General features: G+C 40.8%; 1 protein-coding gene across 1 annotated transcript in view; it reads right to left on the bottom strand.

The window, feature by feature from the left end:
• Positions 1–23,932, bottom strand: part of LOC136869499 (transmembrane protein 145) — a 139,555-nt gene extending 115,623 nt beyond the window's left edge. Inside the window, exons 1-4 of the mRNA XM_068227122.1 lie at positions 23,654–23,932; positions 22,765–22,933; positions 15,025–15,143; positions 14,859–14,936 (exon numbers count right to left, since the gene is read on the bottom strand). Of these exons, the coding sequence (XP_068083223.1) occupies positions 14,859–14,936; positions 15,025–15,143; positions 22,765–22,933; positions 23,654–23,932 (645 nt within the window). The remainder of the gene's footprint in view (positions 1–14,858; positions 14,937–15,024; positions 15,144–22,764; positions 22,934–23,653) is intronic.
• Between the last annotated feature and the right edge of the window lie 242 nt (positions 23,933–24,174).

Raw genomic sequence — 24,174 nt, 5'->3', positions numbered from 1 at the left:
TCTTGTAAATTTTCTAGAGGAGCCTCCTTTCCAGTCAATTTTTACTTTCGTTTATAACTATTATTTAAGTTTCATTACATAATTATATATAATTAAGTTAGGAACCTTAAGACTCTGTAGTTTGTACAATGTAGCATATTTGGCATAACAGCAGGGTTCATAGACTGAGCCACACCATACAAAATAAGGCAATAAATAAATAAATAAATAAATAAAATACATTAAACTAATAGATCCAATTTTATCACATCAAAAGCTTTTTCCAAGTCAATGACTGCTATAAACACCTTTCTGTTCATTTCTAACCTTCTTTCCAGTATAATTCTTAATGCAATTGCTTCTCTCATTCCTTTGTCTTGTCTAAATCCAAACTGATCATCATCTATGTTCTGATCTATCTTAAATTTTATCCTGTTCTTTATTATAATTAGGAGTACTTTTGAGGCATGGGATATGATTGAAATCATTCTACAATGACTACATTCCAGAGCATTTACTATTTTTGGGACAGTAATTGTTCTGCATTTACTAAAGTCATCTTGGATCTCTCCTGTTTCATAGCACAATGTAATTACTTTAAAAAGATAATCCTTCAAGAGTCTGAACCAACATTTTTCAAAAGGTCTGTAGTTATATTATCAGTACCTACTGCCTTCCTCTCTTTTAAGTTTGCCAGACCTTTCTCAAATTCCTGCCTGGTTATTAGAGGACATGTTTTATCACTGTCCTCATCTGTTATCTCTTCCAATACTTCATTTATGTCTCGGATTTATCACTGTACAATTCTTCTATGTATTCTCTCCAACATTCACATACTTCTTCATTATCCACCAGTAGGTTTCCATCTTTGTCCTTCAGCAAAGTGGATTTTGTTTTAGGTTTGTACCGCAGGGATTTAATTTTATGATATGCCTAATGTTGTCTTCCATTTCTTGTATCATTTTCAATTTTCTCAGCTACTTCTTTTGCCCAATTTTATCTCTCCTCTCTACATTTACTTTTTTCTATATTCTTTTATACTTTCAATTTATTTTATTTCCTCAGTTTATTCCTCTCTCCTATAAGATTTAATATCTCATCTGTCATCCAGCATTTTCTTAGCTCCAGTTTCCTCTTAACTAAAACCTCATTTGCAGCCTCTACTATTCCATCCTTAATCTTGATCCATCCTCTTAATTCTTCTCAGTGTCTTGCTATCACTTCATTGGTCTTCTCTTTGAAGAATTGCTTAGTCTCCTCATTCTTCAGACCTGCCGGGCTGAGTGGCTCAGACGGTTGAGGCGCTGGCCTTCTGACCCCAACTTGGCAGGTTCGATCCTGGCTCAGTCTGGTGGTATTTGAAGGTGCTCAAAGATGTCAGCCTCGTGTCAGTAGATTTACAGGCACGTAAAAGAACTATTTCGGGACAAAATTCTGGCACCTTGGCATCTCCAAAAACTGTAAAAGTAGTTAGTGGGACATAAAGCAAACAACATTATTATAATCATTCTTCAGACCAACTAAGTGGGAATTTGTCTTTTTCATTTTCTGTATTCTTCTTAGCTGGATATTGCATTTAGCTAGGACAAGATTACAGTCACTGTCATCATCTGGACCTGGGTAATTGTGGCTATATGTAGCTTGATTCTGGTAATGTTATTTAACTAAAATGTAATTGATCTGGAATCTTCTGATGTTATCTGGTACTTTCCATGTATATCATCTTCTGTTATGCAGTTCAAAGTGTGTATTTGTAATTACCATTTCGTGTTGTTCACAGAATTCTCCTATACCAAGTTTTCTTGTGGTTTTCTTGTCATGGTGTGAGCTAACGACTGCTTTGAAGTCACCCATTAACAACACATTGTCTTTGTCATTGGTCAGCTTAAGTAGATCATCAATTTGCTCATGCAATAGTTCTACCTTTTCATCATCATGGGTGGATGTGGGAAAGTATGCCTGGATGACAACTATGTCTGTAGGTCGACTACTCATCTTTATCATCAACAGTCTGTCACTAATGAGATAAGTGTTTATTATATTATGTGAGAACTTTACACTTATGATTAGTGCTACTCCATTCAATCCAGGTACTTCTCCGTTGTGAATAACTCTGAATTCCTCAGAGTAGAAGTCTCCAATACCCTGCCATCTTGTCTCACTCATGCCTAGGATATTGATATCATTACTTCTCATCACATTTTTTAGCTCTTCGAAAGAGTCCTCACACACCAAAAACCTACATTCATCAAGTTGTTGTGGCTTTTGTAGCAAGGATTTTGCATACAAATGACCTAGGAGGTCTTGCTGCTTGCTGGACTTCCTCCCCTGGGTTCCAAAGCTCATATTCAGTAAAAACATCTCTATCTTCACTCCTATCTATGGTTGCTTATCTTGAGAAATATGCTGATGCTGTGGTTTCCCGTTGTCTTCTGCAATTTTTGTTCAGCCACCCCTAACATGTAGAACAGACTCTGTTTGCTGCTGCCCCTAACATGGAGAACAGACGCTGCATGATGGGTTTCAGTGTCATTTCCTCCACTGAGGGACCATCAGCCTCCTAAAGGGACTCATCCGTCTGAAGCCGTTGGTCCTTTAGGTGGTTTGAGTTATTTACCGCTGCCTGACACTCAGCGTTAAGATGCTGGCTGTATGGTCTACTCCATTATATATATATATATTTTATATGGAACAAATAATCTACATTATTGAACACAAATATGTACGTAATAAATTAAAAGTGAATATCAAGACTCTTAGCCAGGAAAGCGCTGGAGCTGATGCTTTCATGAACTCTTCCCAAACACCTGTGAATCTATGCTGTGGACACTCCCAAATGATGTGGTTCATCGTCTGTTCTTGAGCTCCACAGTAGCAAGCAGGTGAATCTAGCCATCCCCATATGTGCAGCGTTGCTTTGCACCTACCATGACCAGTTTGTACGCGGTTTAGTTGGCACCACGTAGCTCTTGGTAGATCAGTTCCTGGAACATGCTGGGAAGGATCATCTAATTGTATTTGACGAGATGATCAGAAATCTCTCCACCCTTCCTTCCAGACTTTGCTGATGTTGAAAGGCCCTGGCTGCTTAATGATGTTATAATCCCAAATAGGCTTCCTGGATTTCAGACGCATGGTTGGTGGATTACTCAGTACTGAGTGAATTGGAAGGTGTTTAAAGTCAGGACAGATGTAAGTTTTCCAAGATTGAGCAGTAGCTTGTTGTCTTCTCAGATGTGAAGGAGGTATACTTGCCAGTACGTGCAAACATGGCACAGGGGTTGATCTTAAGTGTGCCCATTATGATCCTTAAGGTTTCATTGAGCTGAGTATCCACTCTGTGGACATGAGCACTTCTATACCATACTGCTGCACAGTATTCGGCAACAGAGTAGACCAGTGCAAGGCTTGCCATATGAAGAGTACTTGCATCAGCACCCCATGTTGTGCCGGCTAGTTAGCGAATGATGTTAATCCTGGCCCTAAGTTTTCCTGCAGTATTCTCGAGGTGTTTTCTGTAAGTCAGAGAGCGGTCGAGAGTAACTCCCAGCAGAGTGAATAGCAAAAATATACCAGGATTACTTGATTCATGAACTGGAGAAAATAGAAAGAAAGCAGGTCGGAGAAAATAGAAAGAAAGCAGGTCAATTTGTTCTGATTGATGTCTGATCAAGGAGTAGTGTTACAAAAATTATGCAAAGTTTGGGCTGAGAATTATTATTATTGTTTATTATTATTATTATTGTTACGGAGATATCCGTGGTAGGTAGAGGTGAAAGAAGGTGCGGGTGTGAATGGGTTTCAAGCTACGAAATTAACGTGCAATGTAAAATTAATTTAAAATTTAACTAGGTTATATTTTCTTTTCAAAAACAAGAGATAACAATCATAACAGGTACAGAGTAGCAAAAAAGGTAGGTACAATATTACTGGATTCGGGCTCAGTGCCCTTACTTCATAACTCTTGGGCAATCAGCCCCGCCTTACTCCAAAAAAAATTTTAGCCAAGGGGCAGAAAACCCCATTCATGCCCAGGAGCACTGGCTCCAAACATTACACATAAAGCCTGCACGAGGCATACAGAAACAAATTTCAAAGAGCGATCCGCTCTCAAAGTTGTAAGCCTATCACAAGGCCACACCAAACTCTACCTTCAAGCTGTCCTCTAAGGACGTATTCACAGGGGTAAAATACCCAACCTACGGAGGTCTATTACATGAAAAGAAGGTTGATTACATGACCTCTAAAATAACAATTTGAGAGGAGGCGATCTTGCACTCCTAATACACTTTGTTTTTAAAACCTAATCTGGCTCTGGGCCGCTAACGCAAGGGCTAATCCCATACTACAGAGGTGACTTAGAGAAGAACACTTTACATTACATAAACGAAGAATAGTTTGAGAAAATAAGTTCACCTCAAAACAAATGTGAGTGGGAGCTCGAGAGGGTTAGCACTCTCTATCCCAATATGTAGCTTTACAAGAAAAAGATGAAAAGAGTAATTACATTTTAGGAAAAGGTTACATGATGGAAATGCTTCGAACCCGCCGCGAGTGTTAAACTGCCGACCTAGCAAGAAAAGAAGTTATTAATAGGCCATTACCTGGTGTTGAACGGCTGAAGAAGAAAGAGGCGCTTCCCGCCTCCTGCTATGTACTTAATACACTGAAAGATGGAACAGAAGTGGCCCGGAGACCCCAAAATCAGCAGTTTATATACTCTCGCGGAAGTTTCTAGGCGTTAGGGGAATGAAAACACCCGCCCACAATGTTTTTATTGGATAGGACCCCGCAACAGATACAAGTTGGGGGAAGATACACCAGATTGGTCAGAAATTACTAAAAGAAATTCGGGATTGGATAAATCTAAAACAAGGGGGAAAAGAGGGGTATACAGCCAACTTAAACAATAACAGAAAGAAATTTAACAAGAAACAAACTTTTGAAATAAAAATTTCTCCAATAAAATAGTTCTTTGACTCCGCACTAGGGTGCGCTATTGTTGATCTTCAGTAGTGTCCTCTAGAAGAGAAAGTTCACACTTCTTACTTCAAGCGAAACAAAAACACATCAAAAGTGACACAGTTCAAAAACTCAAAATTTTCCACGTGGTGACATCTTCTGAGAAAGTAGAGAATTAATAGAATAGATAAAGTTCAACCTTCCTCCAGAAGAGGAGTTTCAACTGGCGCAACTTTTAAATAAACGGTGTAGAGGTGTACCGCCCGGTACAGACCTCCCCCCCCAAAAGTTCCTCCAGGGGTGACACATGAAATCAGTTTGAAACAAAATCCAAGTAATGATGTTGATACGAAGATAGATAGCAGAAGCATTTACAAGATTTCTTAATTCAGTTTTAAAATGTTGTTGTTGCAGGTGAATGAAAGTCTTTATGTTTGTAGAATTTGAATTTCTGAAGATAAACTTTTAATACTTAAAGGTGAAGAAAAATTTTGCAATGTCCACCAAATATTGTTGTTGAATTCCCAAGTGTAGTTATTGCTTATGGTGACTGTCCATGTAGTTGATGTAGATTGAGTCGGATGGCCAGACCGGCCGTTGCAGCTTGCGTCCAACGGAGGCCGCTCGGACCCCTCAAGTACCCTGAGATACCGCTCGCCCGCACTATGAGGGGAGCAGAGGTGTTGAAGTACGCCGCGCCCGCGGTGAACAGATACAGGCTGCGGGCATGTAGCAGGTCGTGCGCCGCACATCAGCCTTGGCCGGGAGGAGAGCTCCGGCTCGCCGTGCACATGTCGTCCTCGCTGGAGAGGAGGGGGCCCATCCCCCTCCCCAGTCGCTGCACGGCGCTGCGCGGCTGCGGGGGCGCTGAAACATTAAAGCTAGGCGGCAGAATTGTGTTGGACTATCATCTTCTTTGAGGGTACAGGCTTGTGGAGAGGTTGAGGGGCCAGCGGCGTGTAGATATCCATGGCATTTACTATTATGAAGCCACAGTGTAAGGTGGAGCAGGAGACGGGAGCGTGGTAATGGCCGTGGCAAGAACAGGATGGCAGTTTAACGGGTCGGGGCAGGTTTTACACAAGGCTTACATCTAAAACCAAAATATTACAGAAGGGGCAGAATGCCTTAAAAGTGAAACTCAAAAAAAAATATAACCTTCATATCCTTTCAAAATAATATGAAGCAAGTTAACACAGAAATTACACCGGTTTCACCTGGGACAGGTGAACTCTAAATATCCTCTCGGTGGCTGGATTACTTAGCAATAAGGTAACCGGCGTAAGAAAATCGAGAATGATACAAGGCCCATGAAATCTGGGGGCAAGCTTGCCCGCGGGAACAAAATTTTTGACCATAACCTGGTCACCTACCTTCAAAGTGGTGGGTCTCCATCCACGATCATACCTTTCCCTAACCTTTTCATGAGATACTTTAAGATTAGCTTTAGCCTTCTTCCAAAGATCTTTAATGTTGTCCGGATCTATTGTCTCGGGCAGAATGTCATTCAGAGACCAGAGGTTAGAGAGCGGCGTGTTGGGAACGAACTTAAACATCAAAGAAGCTGGAGTAAATTTGTGTGATTCATGAACCGCCGAATTCAAAGCAAAAGCTAACCAATGCAGGGACGTGTCCCACCTAGAATGATCTTCATGATGATAGGCAATAAGTGCGGACCTGAGATTACGGTTAACCCGTTCAGCCAGAGATGGTTGAGGGTAATAAGCAGATGTAGTTACATGAGAGATGGACAAGTCAAAACAGAATTTACGAAACAGATTTGATGTAAAAGCTTTGGCATTATCAGATACAATGTATTGGCACGGACCAAAAGAAGCAAAAATAGAATTTAGGCAAGTAATGGTGGACTGAGCGGTAGCCAGCTTAGTCGGAAATAACCAAGAAAATCTAGTAAAGCCATCTACGCACACAAAGATGAACTTGTTAGCATTACCCTTTGACTGGGGGAAGGGTCCTACATAATCGATATACAGGCGTTCCATGGGGCGCGACGCTTGATGCGAAGACAAAAGGCCTACCTTGGTGGACATGGTGGGTTTACTAAGCAAACAAGATTTACAAGCTTTTACAAGTTCACGGATTTCACCGTCCATACCTTTCCAAATGAACATTTCACGAATTTTTTCACGGGTTTTAAAGATTCCAAGATGCCCTCCTAATGGGGTCTCATGATAATACTTGAAGATCATAGGCACAAGAACCGCTGGCACGACAACCTTCATCATCTTATCATGCCTCGATGGGCAACATAACACACCATTCCTCAGAACATAAGGGACGACATGTTCCCCAGAAGAAAGGGTTTCCATTATCGGACCCAGCGTCGGATCTTCACGTTGGTATTTCTCGATATCCCTAAAGAGCATGGGAGCATCTGTTAGGATGGCATTAACCTCAGATAGTATGGACTCGGAAGGTGATGAACTGTCGACAGGTTCATGGGTCTCGACGTCGATAGAAAACATACGGCTGAGTCCATCAGCAACAACATTTTCAGTACCTCTAATATGTCGTACATCGAATTGGAAGGCAGAAATACGGATGGCCCAACGGGCTATACGACCAGTACGACGCGGCCTACCTAAGACCCAGCTTAAGGCTTGATTATCTGTCTCCAAGTCGAATTTGACATGTTCCAGATAGAGACGGAACTTTTCTAAGGCAAATAAAACTGCCAAACCTTCAAGCTCATATATGGAGTACTTTGCTTCTTGAGCCGAGAGAGTCCTAGATGCATAGGCGATGGGGCGCCTCCCTAGTTCAGTCTCTTGAAGAAGGACTGCAGCTACCGCCGACGACGACGCGTCGGTTTGGACGATGAATTTCTTCGAGAAATCAGGCATAGCAAGTACAGGGGCATTACAGAGAGCTAATTTAAGGTCTTCGAAAGCGGCTTGTTGAGACGGTCCCCACTCGAATTTGATGCCTTTCCTACGAAGAAGGTTTAAGGGCGCCGCTCTATTAGCGAAGTTAGGAATAAACTTCCTGAAGAAATTCACCATACCAATGAATCTAGCGATACCTTTGATGTCCTTAGGAGGTTTAAAATCACGGATGGCCTGTGTTCTAGAATGATCGACAGCTACCCCATCGGGTGACACAATATGCCCTAGGAATGACATAGAGGGCTTAGCAAAGGCAACCTTGGACAACTTGACAGTTAACCCAGCCTTACGAAGGCGATTCAGAACTTCTCGCAGATGATCTAGATGTTCTTCAAAAGTCTCGGAAAATACGACGACATCATCCAAGTAGTGATATAAGTACTCAAATTTGATGTCGGAAAAGACCCTATCTAGTAGCCTAGTGAGCACAGCTGCCCCCGTGGGGAGCCCGAAAGGCACGCGGTTGTATTCATATAAATTCCAGTCCGTGGCAAACGCTGTAAGATGTTTAGACTCTTCGGCAAGGGGAAGTTGATTATAGGCCTGATTCAAGTCCAAGATGGTGAAGAACTTGGCCTTACGAAACCATGAAAAGCAAGAATGAAGGTCGGGAAGGGGCACAGATTGCAACACCACCTTCCGATTGAGAGCCCTGTAATCAATGACAGGCCTGAAGCCTCCTTGGGGTTTCGGGACTAGAAAAATAGGCGAAGAATACGCTGACTTAGAGGGCCTAATAATACCATCCTTCAACATCTGATCAATGATTTCTTTCAGAGCCTTCATTTTAGGTGGAGATAGCCTATACGGTGGAAAACGGACAGGAATCGAATCCGTGACCTCAATTTTGTATTCAATAAGGTCAGTAACACCAAGAGTATCAGAGAACACCTCGGGAAACGACTGACACAGTTTCCGAATACTATCAGCCTGCTCCTCAGGTAGATGTCTAAGGTCTAACAACATCTCATCCTGGGTAGGCGAAATAGATGATCATGATACAGAATTACACTTTAACAAGGGAATTCTACAATTGGATGCAAATTTGAATGTGCACGACCTACTCTGGAGATCGAGCACAAGACCAGTGTGAGAAATGAAGTCCGCTCCCAATATGATGGGGCAAGACAAACGCTTGGCCACAAACAATTTGATCTTCCATGTAAATTTAAAAACCCGAATTTTGACATGTAAGGAACCTAGAATTTCTAATGGAGATGAATTAGCCGAAACATATTTAACAGGAGATGAGTCATAGTCAGGGAGTTTACAAACAGATTTCAATTTAGAATACCAATCAGCCGAAATAATGGAACAAACACTGCCTGAATCTAAGAGAGCTGTTATAGGCTCGTTATTTAACTCAATCTTAAGAAAAGGAACAGGTGCGGGGGTATCCGCCGCAATCCTAAGACACTCTTTAGGGCATTCAAAAGATGAATTTGAAGGCTGGTCGTTCTCTGCATTTACAACCTGTTTACTAGGGGCTAAGTCTCGGGAAGATGGATTAGTCGGCTCAGCCGACGCCACTAGTCACTTTTTATTATTGGAATAGCTGGAATTTGCACCAGAAGTTGAGCAGGAGGGGGTGCTATTTGAGTTTGGGCAATTCTTGGCGATATGTAAGAAGGCCCCACACTTAAAACAGCCTTGTGATGAACCAGCTCCATTATTTGCCCTACTAGACTTGATCAGAGGACACTTATTGCGCAGATGGTCAGGCGACCCGCAAGCATAACATTTACGAGGGGTGACTGATCGGCGAGGTGGAAGCCGAGTATTACTAAAAGAAGGCGGGGGTTCTTTTGCCACACGCAAGGAATCGGCATACCTAACTCCTTCCGCAGAGACGGCTAATGCTTCCAGTTCAGAGAAGGTTTGCGGGCACGCCGCGAAACACAAATATGACCTGTAGGGTGGTGAAATCCCTTCTACAATAGCCTGCACAATCTGATCTTCAGGAAAGTGCAGAGCAAACACCCTAGTGTAGAATTTGATATCTTGAATGAAATCAGCCAAGTTTTCATCCAAGCGCTGTACACGGTAATAGTACTTCTGAATCAGGGAGGACCTGGCCCTAGCCGGGATGAAGTTAGCTAGCAAATGGGCATGGAAATCCTCAATAGATGATTGCTCGGCAATGGCTCTTACGATTTTATCAGAGAGAATACCAATAGCATACGGATAGATAATTTGCAAAATTTGACATGGCGAAAGAGAAAAAACAAGAGCATGATCCTGAAATTCCACTAGAAATCTTAAAAATGAAATTACATCACTGGTGGTGTTGACGGAAAACTTAGAGATACCTCTAAGCAACATTGCCAATGGATGAGGCAAGCTACTGAACCCAGGTGACATAGTCGTTAAAGGTTTCAATGGCAAAGAAGTTAATTCAGAGCGGATGTTACCCAATGACGCACGGCGTTCAGATTCGTTGTTCGATGGGGCAGAGATAGTTTGAGCAGCAACGGTTATCCTATTGACTTCTCCCTGAGGAGGCTCTTCCTCGTTACCTACATTCACCGTGGCGGGTTGATCAGTTTTGGGAGGAACTTCACCGGTTAGCAATTGAGTGACCTTATTAGACAATTCAGAAATAGTTTCAAGGAGCGTATTAGCGTCCTTCCTCTGAACGTCATTCACCTTTAGAGACAACAGATCATTAACTCTATTTGCAAAGTGATACAGCCTGCCTTGCACACGCTTAATTTGATTAGGAGACGGATCGTTTTCATCAAAAAAGCTGACTACAGATGCTAGCCCAGTAATATTCTCGACGATCGTGGAAAGAGAGTCATCAATTTCTTTCTCTCCCAAATTGGGGATGGAAATGGGCAAATCAAGGGACTCTCTAAGCTTGTTGGTGTCGATTGCAACCGTGCCTCCAGATTGCACATTTCTGATAGTTAACTCGTATATCAACTCCTCTTTGCGCAAGTAGTTAAGGAGGAGAACATCGCGAGGGCCGGGCATGATGACAGAACAATTTTGAAAAACTCAAAAATTTCCAGCAACTGAGAAAATTATTAGAGTTCGAATCAAAGCAATGTTTAGCCGTCAAAAGGGGCTAAATTGAGACCCATTCAACCACGCTCTGCTACCACTTGTTACGGAGATATCCGTGGTAGGTAGAGGTGAAAGAAGGTGCGGGTGTGAATGGGTTTCAAGCTACGAAATTAACGTGCAATGTAAAATTAATTTAAAATTTAACTAGGTTATATTTTCTTTTCAAAAACAAGAGATAACAATCATAACAGGTACAGAGTAGCAAAAAAGGTAGGTACAATATTACTGGATTCGGGCTCAGTGCCCTTACTTCATAACTCTTGGGCAATCAGCCCCGCCTTACTCCAAAAAAAATTTTAGCCAAGGGGCAGAAAACCCCATTCATGCCCAGGAGCACTGGCTCCAAACATTACACATAAAGCCTGCACGAGGCATACAGAAACAAATTTCAAAGAGCGATCCGCTCTCAAAGTTGTAAGCCTATCACAAGGCCACACCAAACTCTACCTTCAAGCTGTCCTCTAAGGACGTATTCACAGGGGTAAAATACCCAACCTACGGAGGTCTATTACATGAAAAGAAGGTTGATTACATGACCTCTAAAATAACAATTTGAGAGGAGGCGATCTTGCACTCCTAATACACTTTGTTTTTAAAACCTAATCTGGCTCTGGGCCGCTAACGCAAGGGCTAATCCCATACTACAGAGGTGACTTAGAGAAGAACACTTTACATTACATAAACGAAGAATAGTTTGAGAAAATAAGTTCACCTCAAAACAAATGTGAGTGGGAGCTCGAGAGGGTTAGCACTCTCTATCCCAATATGTAGCTTTACAAGAAAAAGATGAAAAGAGTAATTACATTTTAGGAAAAGGTTACATGATGGAAATGCTTCGAACCCGCCGCGAGTGTTAAACTGCCGACCTAGCAAGAAAAGAAGTTATTAATAGGCCATTACCTGGTGTTGAACGGCTGAAGAAGAAAGAGGCGCTTCCCGCCTCCTGCTATGTACTTAATACACTGAAAGATGGAACAGAAGTGGCCCGGAGACCCCAAAATCAGCAGTTTATATACTCTCGCGGAAGTTTCTAGGCGTTAGGGGAATGAAAACACCCGCCCACAATGTTTTTATTGGATAGGACCCCGCAACAGATACAAGTTGGGGGAAGATACACCAGATTGGTCAGAAATTACTAAAAGAAATTCGGGATTGGATAAATCTAAAACAAGGGGAAAAAGAGGGGTATACAGCCAACTTAAACAATAACAGAAAGAAATTTAACAAGAAACAAACTTTTGAAATAAAAATTTCTCCAATAAAATAGTTCTTTGACTCCGCACTAGGGTGCGCTATTGTTGATCTTCAGTAGTGTCCTCTAGAAGAGAAAGTTCACACTTCTTACTTCAAGCGAAACAAAAACACATCAAAAGTGACACAGTTCAAAAACTCAAAATTTTCCACGTGGTGACATCTTCTGAGAAAGTAGAGAATTAATAGAATAGATAAAGTTCAACCTTCCTCCAGAAGAGGAGTTTCAACTGGCGCAACTTTTAAATAAACGGTGTAGAGGTGTACCGCCCGGTACTATTATTATTATTATTATTATTATTATTATTATTATTATTATTATTATTATTATTATTATTATTATTATTATTGTTGCAGGCTGTCAGGGTCCTAGAGAGTAACATGACTACTAGCAAGGTAGCATGTTTTATACTTCTTCTTCTTGAGGCGCCTTCTCCTAGCGGAGGTAGGCGGTCCACATAGCCAGCTCTGGGAGTGATGTTGCAGCATGGAAAGCATCTTCTGAAGTGCAGTTGTGCCATCTTCGGATGTCCTTCAGCCATGAATTCTTCCTCCTGTTGACTAAATTTATTACGTTACTACATACAGATAATTCAAAGTGCACTCGAGTTAGTTTTCTAATTCATGCAGTTTCTATTAACTATCTTGGCTGACCACACAGACATCTGGTGTGTCAAACTCCTCCTCTCCAACAAGACCTCTGACATCACAGTGTCATCCCCAGAGCAGTTCAACTGACACGCTGCAAGACTACACCATTCCTTGCTGACATACTCCCGAATGACTTGCTTCCAACTTGTTGACTGACTCATGACTGACCTGCATTCCCCAGCTTTGCTCTTTTTATAGGCTGGCAGAAAATTTTCATCAAAAGATAACACCGACCAACTAAGATGTTAGATGTAACAAAATTAAGATATTACATATGCACTGAAAGTTGACAGGGAATATGAACAAATCCGTATTTTCATTCACTCATTACAAAATTAGGTGGGACAAAAATCATCACCATGAACTGTCTGAAGTTTTCTGGGTGCTACCTCTTTGCTAGAGTCAGGTAGACATCTAGATTTTGGACCTACTATCAGCCCAACTCTTGTCATTTCAAGGTCATATTTTCTCTATTTCTCAGCCACATGTCTTGTCTTTCTCTCCAAACACTTCTTAAATTTTGTTGGTCCATTCTCTTCAAATGGCCAAACCACTTAATCTAGCTTTATCTTTGACTTTTTAAGTTATTCCAAATATTAAATGTGATCAAGAAAGCCAAGAAATATGGCTAAGGATGTCATCATGCTGAACAGATAAAACTCCAGTATGGCTGGACAGCAGTCATTTAGGCAGCTCAAGACCCTTGAGAACTGTGACACCACAGATTTTTAAATAATAATAGAATAAAGTAGAATGTTTCCATTATTGGTAACCTTGGAAATAATTTATGAAAGAATGGTTAACATTAAGCCCAGTTGAATGTGTTAATTGGTATCGGTGATAAATTTCTTAACTTCATATTGGATAATTGAAATAACTGTCCGACTCGTTGGCTGAATGGTCAGCGTACTGGCCTTCGGTTCAGAGGTTCCCGGGTTCAATTCGCAGCCGGGTCAGGGATTTTATCCTTCATTGGTTAATTCCAATGGCCCGGGGACTGGGTGTTTGTGCTGTCCCCAACATCACTATAACTCACACACTACACATAACACTATCCTCCACCACAATAACACGCAGTTACCTACACATGGCAAATGCCGCCCACCCTCATCGGAGGGTCTGCCTTACAAGGGCAGACCTCGGCTAGAAATAGCCATACGATATTTCATTCTTTCTATTGAAATAACTTGAAACTCATGGCACTAATCCAGGAAGCAGTATGGTTGTCCGAAGTTCACTGTATCACTCATCATTTCCAATAGAGCGCTCCACATACTGATAGCATGTAAGAGTCGTGTTTTCTTTACAGGTCATAGTTTTACATGTGTAACATTCAGTTTTTCATGTCCAAACTAGAGGGGAATACCCACATCTTGTTTAGGATTTTTGCGGTGGAGGTTCAAGCAAGGAAGTGCCTTTATCTACTGAACGAGGAAGGGTGTTCATAGTTGCTGGGCATTTCATGTGATCAAAAAATTTCCTAAGACAAGTGTTTCAGAAATGCTTGTCTGATTACTTTCTGAGGGTTCTTTAATTGATAGATAATGAGGGAATGTATGCCGGCAATGTTTAGCATGGCATAAAACATCATAAGCAGCCAATGTCAGCTCACGCGTCCAACATCACTACCAATAACTTCTTCTGAATGTTCTTCCGAAAAATAAATTAGACATTTAATGCGTGCCCGTCTCTTTTCCAAATCCATCTTTGCTTCCACTTGAAGCAATACTAACTACCAGCGATGGAGACTGGAGATAAGAAATCTTGTCACCAGGAACAAAGTTAAGTGAGCACTCACACCATGGGTATTTTTGACCCAGGAGGAAATAGAACAAAATAACTTCCCCTTTGAGCAGGAGAATTGATTTGCCAACATGTTCAGTGTGTAGTTCAAAATCAAGAAGGAATATACTGAAAGCTATAGTAAATAAAGATTGTTCATAGAGGAGATATGAAATAATTTTAACGGTCCGGGTCAAAAGTAACCCATACTCCAGTTCTCGCAGGTTAATTTTATAGTTTATTGAATATTGTACTTACCAGTCCTGGCCTGTATGCAGAAGGCCACTGATCTTCTGTATCATAATAAAAAAGGAGATTTTGGACACCATACTTCTTCTGAAACAGGAAGAATAAAATGTTGCCATAAGTATACATTTCTTTAGTACATTACTGATCATGCCTAATCAAAGTATTACTGCCTCACCTGACTGTAGGTAATTACAAAGTGAAAATCACCCTTTTCAGAAAGGAAGCAAAATCTTGCAACGAATGCCCATTTCTGCAAGAAAATAGAGAAAATTAGTCTCTGTTTAGTAAAGTGTGCTCCCAAGAAAAATTAAACATTGATAATACTACTATTTGTAATTTAAATTTCATAATAGTCAGTCAAAATTGAATTAATACTATTCAGAATAGACACTGGAGGGGATTTTTTTAAAGTTATTTAATCATCTCTCAAGTAAGAGCTAATGTTTTTCCTGTTTCTGTAATATGCTCCATCAACAAATACCGTTCAAAATAAGTCAGCCTTTACTCAGACCGTTCTTCAAAAATAGTGTGGGTATAGTATATGATTATTAAATGTCATTTACAAGTTAAAGTGAAGTGTAAAGAAGAGAGATACCATACTAAAAATTAGTTGGTCAGTTTTTCATACGAGCACTGAGAACAAAGGTACAGTGGAACCTTGGATTGCGAGCATAATTCGTTCCCGCAACATGCTCGTAATCCAAATCGCTCGTATATCGAAGCAAATGCAGCAAATGCCCTAAATGCAGATCAGTATTGATTGATTATTTTCCCATAAGAAACTATTGAAACTCGGATGATTCGTCCACAACACAAAAACATTTATTCACATAGCATTTCTAAAACAAAATATAACGTAAAACAATTAAACTGCACTTTACCTTACAATAGAATCGTTGTTGGTGTGAGGGAGACGAGAGATGACATGAGAAGAGTTACTGTGTAGCACGAATTTCACTAACAGAATCACTGCTGTCGGTTGGCTCATTGGAAGTGTTTTCTTTTTGTGCAACTTTAACGAGGAACCTGTCCAATGACTGTTGCTTTTGCCTCTTTTTGAGGATTTCACAAAAATGTGACATTGCATTGTCATTGTACAGATTCATCCACTGTAATCATCTCCTTCTTCCGACCGAATTCCTTTTTAGCCTTCCTTTCGTTCACAGGGCTCATCGTTGCAGAACAGTTATATCACAGATGACACAAACAAAACATGTACACTCATACGGTGTTGACTATGCGAGCGAGGCACCCCAACTGAAGTCCAGCACGGGAAATGATTACACACACTTTCCCAGGAAAGAGAGTGGCAGGGGGAGGGGAAAACAAAGGCACAGGGGAGGTGGAAACGTACGTACACGTGAGGCTCGTATTGTGAAACCTCACTCGCTTATCAAGTCACAATTTATTTAAAATATTTGCTCGTCTTGCAAAACACTCGTAGACCAAGTTACTCGCAATCCGAGGTTCCACTGTATATTTAATTTGTGCAGATTTATGGTCAGCAACAGAATTTTATTGAAAAGAAAAACTGCACCTTATGTCTGTATTTAGAAAAGGATTTCTGTCTGCACTATATTAACCTGATACTTGGTTTTCATACCGGACAGGACAAACAATAGCCTATGCTGGGTTTGGTTTAATGTTACAGCACATGATGGCAAGCGTAATTGGTGGCCATACAAATTTTAGTGAAAAATGGAAGAGTATGTATAGGGACTTTAAGGCAGAAACAGGTTCCAAGAAGGACATTCCAGGAATCATTAATGAACAACGAGAGTGTGTATGCGAGGATCTTCAAAAGGCAGAAGTATTCAGTGAGCAGTATGTAAAGATTGTTGGTTATAACGATAATGTCCAGATAGTGGTGACTAATACTAAAGAAGTATTAAAATTTACCCATGACAGCAATGAAATTTACAATAAGATACAAAAGTTGAAAACTAGAAAAGCAGCTGGAATTTATAAGGTTTCGGGGGATATACTAAAGACAATGGGTTGTGATATATACCATATCTGAAGTACTTGTTTTTGTTTGCAAGAAGGAACTTTACCAAATGAATGGAGAATTGCTATAGTAGCCCCTGTATATAAAGAAAAGGGTGGTAGACAAAGCTGAAAATTACAGGCCAGTCAGTTTGACATGCATTGAATGTAAGCTTTGGGAAAGCATTCTTTCTGATTGTATAAGACATATCTGTGAAATTAATAACTGGTTTGATAGAAGGCAGTTTGGGTTTAGGAAAGGATATTCCACTGAAGCCCAACTTGTAAGATTCCAGCAAGATATAGCAGATATCCTGGATTTAGGAGGCCAACTGAACTGTATTGCAATTGACCTGTCTAAGGCATTTGATAGGGTAGATCATGGTAGACTGCTGGCAAAAATGAGTGCAATTAGACTTGACAAAAGAGTGACTGAATGGGTGGCTCTGTTTCTAGAAAATAGAACTCAGAGAATTAGAGTAGGTGAAGCTTTATCTGTCCCTGTAATTATTAAGAGGGGAATTCCTCAAGGCAGTATTATTGGACCTTTATGTTTTCTTATATATATCAATGATATGTGTAAAGAAGTGGAATCAGAGATAAGGTTTTTTGCAGATGATGTTATTTTGTACAGAGTAATAAATAAGTTACAAGATTGTGAGCAACTGCAAAATGACCTCGATAATGTTGTGAGATGGACAGTAGGCATGATGATAAACAGGGATAAAAGTCAGGTTGTGAGTTTCACAAATAGGAAAAGTCCTCTCAGTTTTAATTACTGCATTGATGGAGTGAAAGTTCCCTTTGGGATCATTGTAAATACCTAGGTATTAATATAAGGAAAGATCTTCATTGGGGTAATCACATAAATATGATTGTAAATAAAGGGCACAGATCTCTGCACATGGTTATGAGAGTATTTAGGGGTTGTAGTAAGGATGTAAAGGAGAGAGCATATTTGTCTCTGGTGAGACCCCAACTAGAGTATGTTTCAAGTGTATGGGACCCTCACCAGGATTACTTGAACCAGGAACTGGAAAAAACCCAAAGAAAAGCAGGTCGATTTGTTCTGGGTGATTTCAGACAAAAGATTAGCGTTACAAAAATGTTGCAAAGCTTGGGCTGGGAAGACTTGGGAGAAAGGAGACAAGCTGCTCGACTAAGTGGTATATTCTGAGCTGTCAGTGGAGAGATGGCGTGGGAGGACATCAGTAGACGAATAAGTTTGAGTGGTGTCTTTAAAAGTAGGAAAGATCACAATATGAAGATAAAGTTGGAATTCAAGAGGAGGAATTGGGGCAAATATTATTTTATAGGAAGGGGAGTTAGGGATTGAAGTAACTTACCAAGGGGGATGTTCAATAAATTTCCAATTTCTTTGCAGTCATTTAAGAAAGGGCTAGGGAAACAGCAGATAGGGAATCTGCCACCTGGGCAACTCCCCTAAATGCAGTTCGGTAGTCATTGATTGACCACAGGAAAAAGGACAGAGGGATTTTCATGAAACTTGGTATTTAAGTTCAGGATAAGGATGAGTGGGACTTTAGCTATGGAGGGTTGTCTCAGTTAAGTTTGTACGATTTTGATGTACCTTTTGTGCTAGGCGTTTCCTTTTCTCCAGTCCCAGTTATGCTTGATATGATAGCCAAGGGTATGGACTATTGCCCTACATCTCAATTTCCACTGTAGAAGACTTTAACGGAATACAGTAAGAGGAATATTATCCCATACCTCCTTGCACACTTTCCAAAGACCCTCAATAGGGATGGGACATCTAGAAAAAAAGCCCTCTTTTCAGAAGACCAAAGGCACAGAAATCCATCGGCGAGGCATCCAGGAATTTGACAGGGATGTCACAAAATGGTATGACATGGACATCCATCTCTGCTTATTTTCTCTCATAGTAGGTGACTAATGATCTGGCAGTACAACTGGTTGTTTTATCCATGTGGATCCAGACATTTGAAACATCTGCACCGTGCAGCCAAGGGATATTTTCCTTGAAAAAGGGGACGACATTCTTCTGGAAGTAGGTAGCATTGATCTTCACATTTTTCAGCACTCTGAGGATTCTGAGTTTACCCCGAGCACAATATCCTGCCATTACCATGAGCCCCTGGCAAACTATTCTTTGTTTTCCTTGATGAAGTTTGAGTGCCCCGTTTGGCCTTTTGAGCAATAGTAAATTTCCCAGGTCTTGTTTTTGTCATTCAAATAAACCAAAGCTTTATCCAGGGTAACAACTGACTACCATTTATCCCCTGCTACGTAGTTCTTGTATAATTTTCTGCCATTAATGAACCATTCTTTGACATGCCCTGCTTTCAAAGTGTGTCCACGTGCCTTATGCTGCTTTACCAGGTTCAGATCTTCTTTAATTATATGGTAGACTGTACCTTTAGATGTGCTTGTGCGACTGGCAAGGTTTTTTTTTTTTTTTTTGCTTCATTTCGCACCGACACAGATAGGTCTTATGGCGATGATGGGATAGGAAAGGGCTAGGAGTGGGAAGGAAGTGGCCATGGCCTTAATTAAGGTACAGCCCCAGCATTTGCCTGGTGTGAAAATGGGAAACCACAGAAAACCATCTTCAGGGCTGCCAACAGTGGGGTTCGAACCCACTATCTCCCGGATGCAAGCTCATAGCTGTGCACCCCTAACCGCACGGCCAACTCGCCTGGTGGCAAGGTGTCTTTGGGTTGGTGAATTTTCCTTGAGGACAACAGCCTTTACCTTTTTAATGATGTCTGGAGTCTTGAAGGGTCGAACTCTCTTCTGCAGTAGTTTATTCGAAGTTGTTTCTGGCAGGAAAGCATTCTGATATTGTTTTATCACATTGCCTACAGAGGACTTACTAATGTTGGGACCTTTTATTTTGCACTGTTATACAATCCTTGATAATAAAAAATTAGCATACCATGTAGCCTTGTCATATATCTGCAGTTCGACGGCAATGATGCAACAATGGTATGGTATGACTGTACACGGCACTTCTCTAAATCACACTAACCAGACAGAGAAAAGAAAATCACATGACGCTGCTTCCAAATGTGGCATGTGCGCTCAAGGTCACATCCTGTATTAACTGGGGCAAATCTCTGAATAAGTTGTTCAAATAAATTCAGCAGGAGGTTGTTTCACAGGCCACCTAAAATTTAAAAATCTTACGGCTGGTTTTACAGGAAAATTGCTCATGAAAAAATTACCCTCTATTTAGTACATAATGGTCCCAAGAAGGATTTTTCCTTATACAGTGAAAAATGAGGCAAACATCAGTGGCAGTCATCTGTAAGTTCAAGAGCTGATAGCTAACTTTATGGAGACTTGCTATGGAGATCATAATAGCATTGTTTAAATGCTGTGTACATCTCTCTGTACTTTTTTTTAAACACTAATCTGAAACTTAGTTTATATACCAGAAGGAAGAGATCAAATGTAAGAAAAGATGAAAGTGCACAGGATTAGAGAGAACCAGAATTTCATGTGTCTTATCTTTAACTTTTTCGTAGCTTACAAATTCTTCTTTCACCAGAATGAATACTCCCCCTCACACCATTCCTATCCTATCTCTACGATACACACTCCAGTTCCATGAGAAAATTTCTGCATCCATTATATCATTTCTCAGCCATGATTCAACTCCTATTACAATATCTGGTAAATATATATCTATTAAATTACTCAATTCTATTCCTTTCTTTACAATACTTCTACAGTTCAACACTAACAATTTTATGTCATCCCTACTCGATTTCCAGTTCCCTGTTCCCTTATCACCACTCCCTAGGCCACCTCCAGAGAAGGTATCAGTCTTTTCGTCCATTTCCCCTTAGAATCATCTTCCCATCTTGTTTGCCATCATTACATTCTGCGACTAAGAGCCAAAGCCTTTGCCCGTCTCCTTCCTAGCTCTCCTTGTGAGAGCCAAATTTCTTCTTTCAAAAGCCAACAAGTCAATAGGGGCTACTGCTGCAACTACTAGAATCGCATGCAAGTCGTAAAGCTGCTCTCCATTGTACAGCCACAATTCTTGTCCGATACTTTGCAATTTTTAATGATTCAACCCAAATGTCTGAGCCTTATAGAAGTAGTGATTTGACAGTCGACATGAGAAGCTGCCTTTTACTAGATTTCGGCCCCTGATATTTCTCATGAGCCTACTCAGTGCACTCATGGTTTTCGCTGCCTTATCTCTTACCCGTTGGATATGGTCCCAATATGAAAGCTTAGTATCAAGCGTTACACCAAGATATTTTGTGCTCCTAGTTGTTTCGATGACTATCTGCCCAATCTGCATTGGTACAACAGTATTAATCCTTTTCCTCGTCAGGAGAACAATTTCCGTTTTATGTTCTGCAAGTTCTAACCTGTGATTTATCATCCAATCTTTAACCCATCGGATTAAGTGATTCAGTTTAAATTGAGCCAGCTCTAGGTTACGGATTACTATCAGGGCAGCTACATCATCAGTATAACTCACTAATTTCACATCTTCTGGCATCTCCGGCCATAACAAATCATCATACATGATATTCCAAAGGTTTGGTCCAAGAACTGAGCATTGTGCTGCACCAGCTGTGAGCCGTTTTCTTCTCTGACCATCTTCCATGTCGTATAACAATGTATGATCTTTCAATAGTCTCGCAGTATGTACACGAGATATTCTGGTAGCTTGAACGTTTCTTGTAGAGCTTCAAAAATATCACTCCATCTTGCAAAGTTGAAAGCATTTTTAACATCTAGGGTCACAAGAAGTGTCAGCTTTCTAGAGTGATGATTACCCATTTGAGCTCGTTCTGCTGTCTTCACCACTTCCTTCACCGCATCTAGCATTGAGTGACCTCTGTGAAATCCATGTTGTTGGTCAGATAGACCGCCAGCTAATTGAACTGCTGAGAGTATTCTCAGCTGTAGCAGCTTCTCTAAACCTTTCCTGGCAGTGTCCAGCATACATAGAGGTCTGTAACCCCCGGTTTTCCCTTTACTGATCAAAACCAATCTAACTATCTTCCAACAAAAACTAAACATTCCTGCTTTCAAACAATGATTATACATTCTCAACAGCAGTTGGGGACATAATTCAACTGCCACTTTTAGTACTTCCGCTGGAATACCATCTGGTCCAGGGGCTTTCTTATTTCTAAGGGAATTAATTGCTGTTATCAATTCTTCAGTTGTAAAAGGTGGTACATTATCTAGTTCTTTTTTGGCCTCATCATCAATCCTCTCTGCATGATCAGGGAATAGTGTGTCTACTATTTCTTCCATGGTGCATGGATCCATGATCGGGCTTGGGAGCATCCCGAATTTCTTCATAACAATTTTATACCCTAACTCCATGGATTTTCATCCACTTCCTTAGATATTTCCCACCACTTGTCAGCTTTACTCTTTTCAATTGTATTTCGCAGTCTTTTCTTCATAGTCTTATACTCTACTGAGAGAGCTTCATCGGTGTGTCGTGCTCTTTGTGTCCTTCGTCTGAGTCGCAGGCACTGTTTCCTCAGCTCAGCAATTTCTTCATTCCACCAATATGCTGGACGATTGCCTCTCCGTTGTTTGATTCTGGTCATTGATGCATCACATGCTTGCTGGAGGAGTCTCATGGTGTGTTGCATGCATTTATTAGCAATTATGCTTCTTTTGTATCCATGACATGTATCCATTATATAATCCATTCCATTCTGTATTACTTCATGACCTTTTTCTCTCTCCATAGTGGCTATGTTCCATCTTTCTGGCTTGTGTGTGGTAATCCTTAGATGCAGAGTCTCTTGAAGTACAGGAAAAATGAAATATTGATGATCGCTTCCAGTATATTCTTCAATCACTCACCATTCACTTATTCTAGACGCAATGTCTTCAGAAGCAAAGGTTACGTCTGGTATAGTTCCCTGACATCCTGGTCGCCGAAAGGTTGTCACATTACCAACGTTGATAACCATTAATCCCAATCTGGTGGTCATCTCCATTGTATGCCGCCCTCTAGAATCTGTTTGAGCCATGTTCCATTCCACTGATTGAGCATTAAAGTCACCAGCAACAACTAGGTTATTGTTCATCCCTTGCAGAGTATCTTCGAGCCCATCTAGTCCCATCTGGAAGTCAGAAATAGCCTCATTTGGGGTAAAATAACAGCTGACAAAAATTACCTTACCAACTTGGACCCAAACAAACCCATTCCTGCATCCTTGATTTATAACTGAATATTTTTCCAAGATCTGGTACCCATATCGCAGCTCTCCCTAGATTGTCTGAAAACCAACCTAGTTGATCTCTGTCTTGATATTGTTCACTAAGAATCAAGATGTCTGCTCCTATCTCATAGGCATCTGCGTCAAGAGATCATTGGCAGTTAGACTCCTGTGTATATTAGCTTGAAGGATCTGTACCATTCACCACTGCTTTTTGGCCTCTTCTAATGCTTCATGAAACATAATACACTTGCCTGAGCCAAGAGCATGATGTTGTTTTGACAATTCAATGTCCATATCTCTGCAAATTATGCATCGTGGATTCATTTAGCATCCTACTGCCTTGTGACTAGCTTCCCCACACTTAAAGCAGAGTTTACTTCTGTCCAATCCTTTGCAGTTTTGTGCTTGATGCTCATATGACAAACATCTAAAGCTCCGAGGAACTACGGCCCACCTTCTTACTCTGCAGTATAGCCACCCTACTTTAATTTTGCCTATTTCTAACAGCTTTCGTGCCTCGCTATCTTCTATCTCCACAATGGCGAGTTTTTGTCCCCTGTTGTTCGGATTTGTGATTGAGACCTTCAGTTCTTGATTAGGATTTTCTAAGTCTCATCTTACAACCTCCGCTATGTCGGAAATAGTGGTGTCACTCTCCATATCGCGAATTTCCAATGTAGTTCTAGGCATCAAAACTTTTACTTCGCCGTCATGTCCAAGAGCACCTCTAAGTGATTTATTAAAATTTTCTCTACTCTCCTTTTCTGTGGCCTTATTAAATTCAAAAAGAACCTCTCCAGATATAGTTTTCCTGATTGATCTAATACCAGCGTTACTGTCTTCCGGCTTCACCTTGCTGCGGATATCCTTCACAACATCTGCAAAAGTCTTGCCATTCATTGGTTTGATAAGTTCAGCTTCTGGGCGGCTTCTTATAGTTAAACGTTTCTGTTGCTCGTTCTTTTTAACAGTTTCAGATACTGGTTCAGGTTGAGTACCTTCATCTTCACCTTGTCTTCTTCTGCCTCTGTTCTCTCTTCTTCTTCTTGGATAACACTATTTCCCATTTATCCTGTTCTACTTTTCTATTTGTGGTGCACTGTTCTACCTTCTCTTGAATGGGCAAATCCTTTTGCAGTAAT

This window comes from Anabrus simplex, chromosome 1, assembly GCF_040414725.1.
Source record: "Anabrus simplex isolate iqAnaSimp1 chromosome 1, ASM4041472v1, whole genome shotgun sequence".
NCBI lineage: Eukaryota > Metazoa > Arthropoda > Insecta > Orthoptera > Tettigoniidae > Anabrus > Anabrus simplex.
Note: the sequence above shows the minus strand (reverse complement) of the source record. Positions and strands in the feature narration are given on the sequence as shown.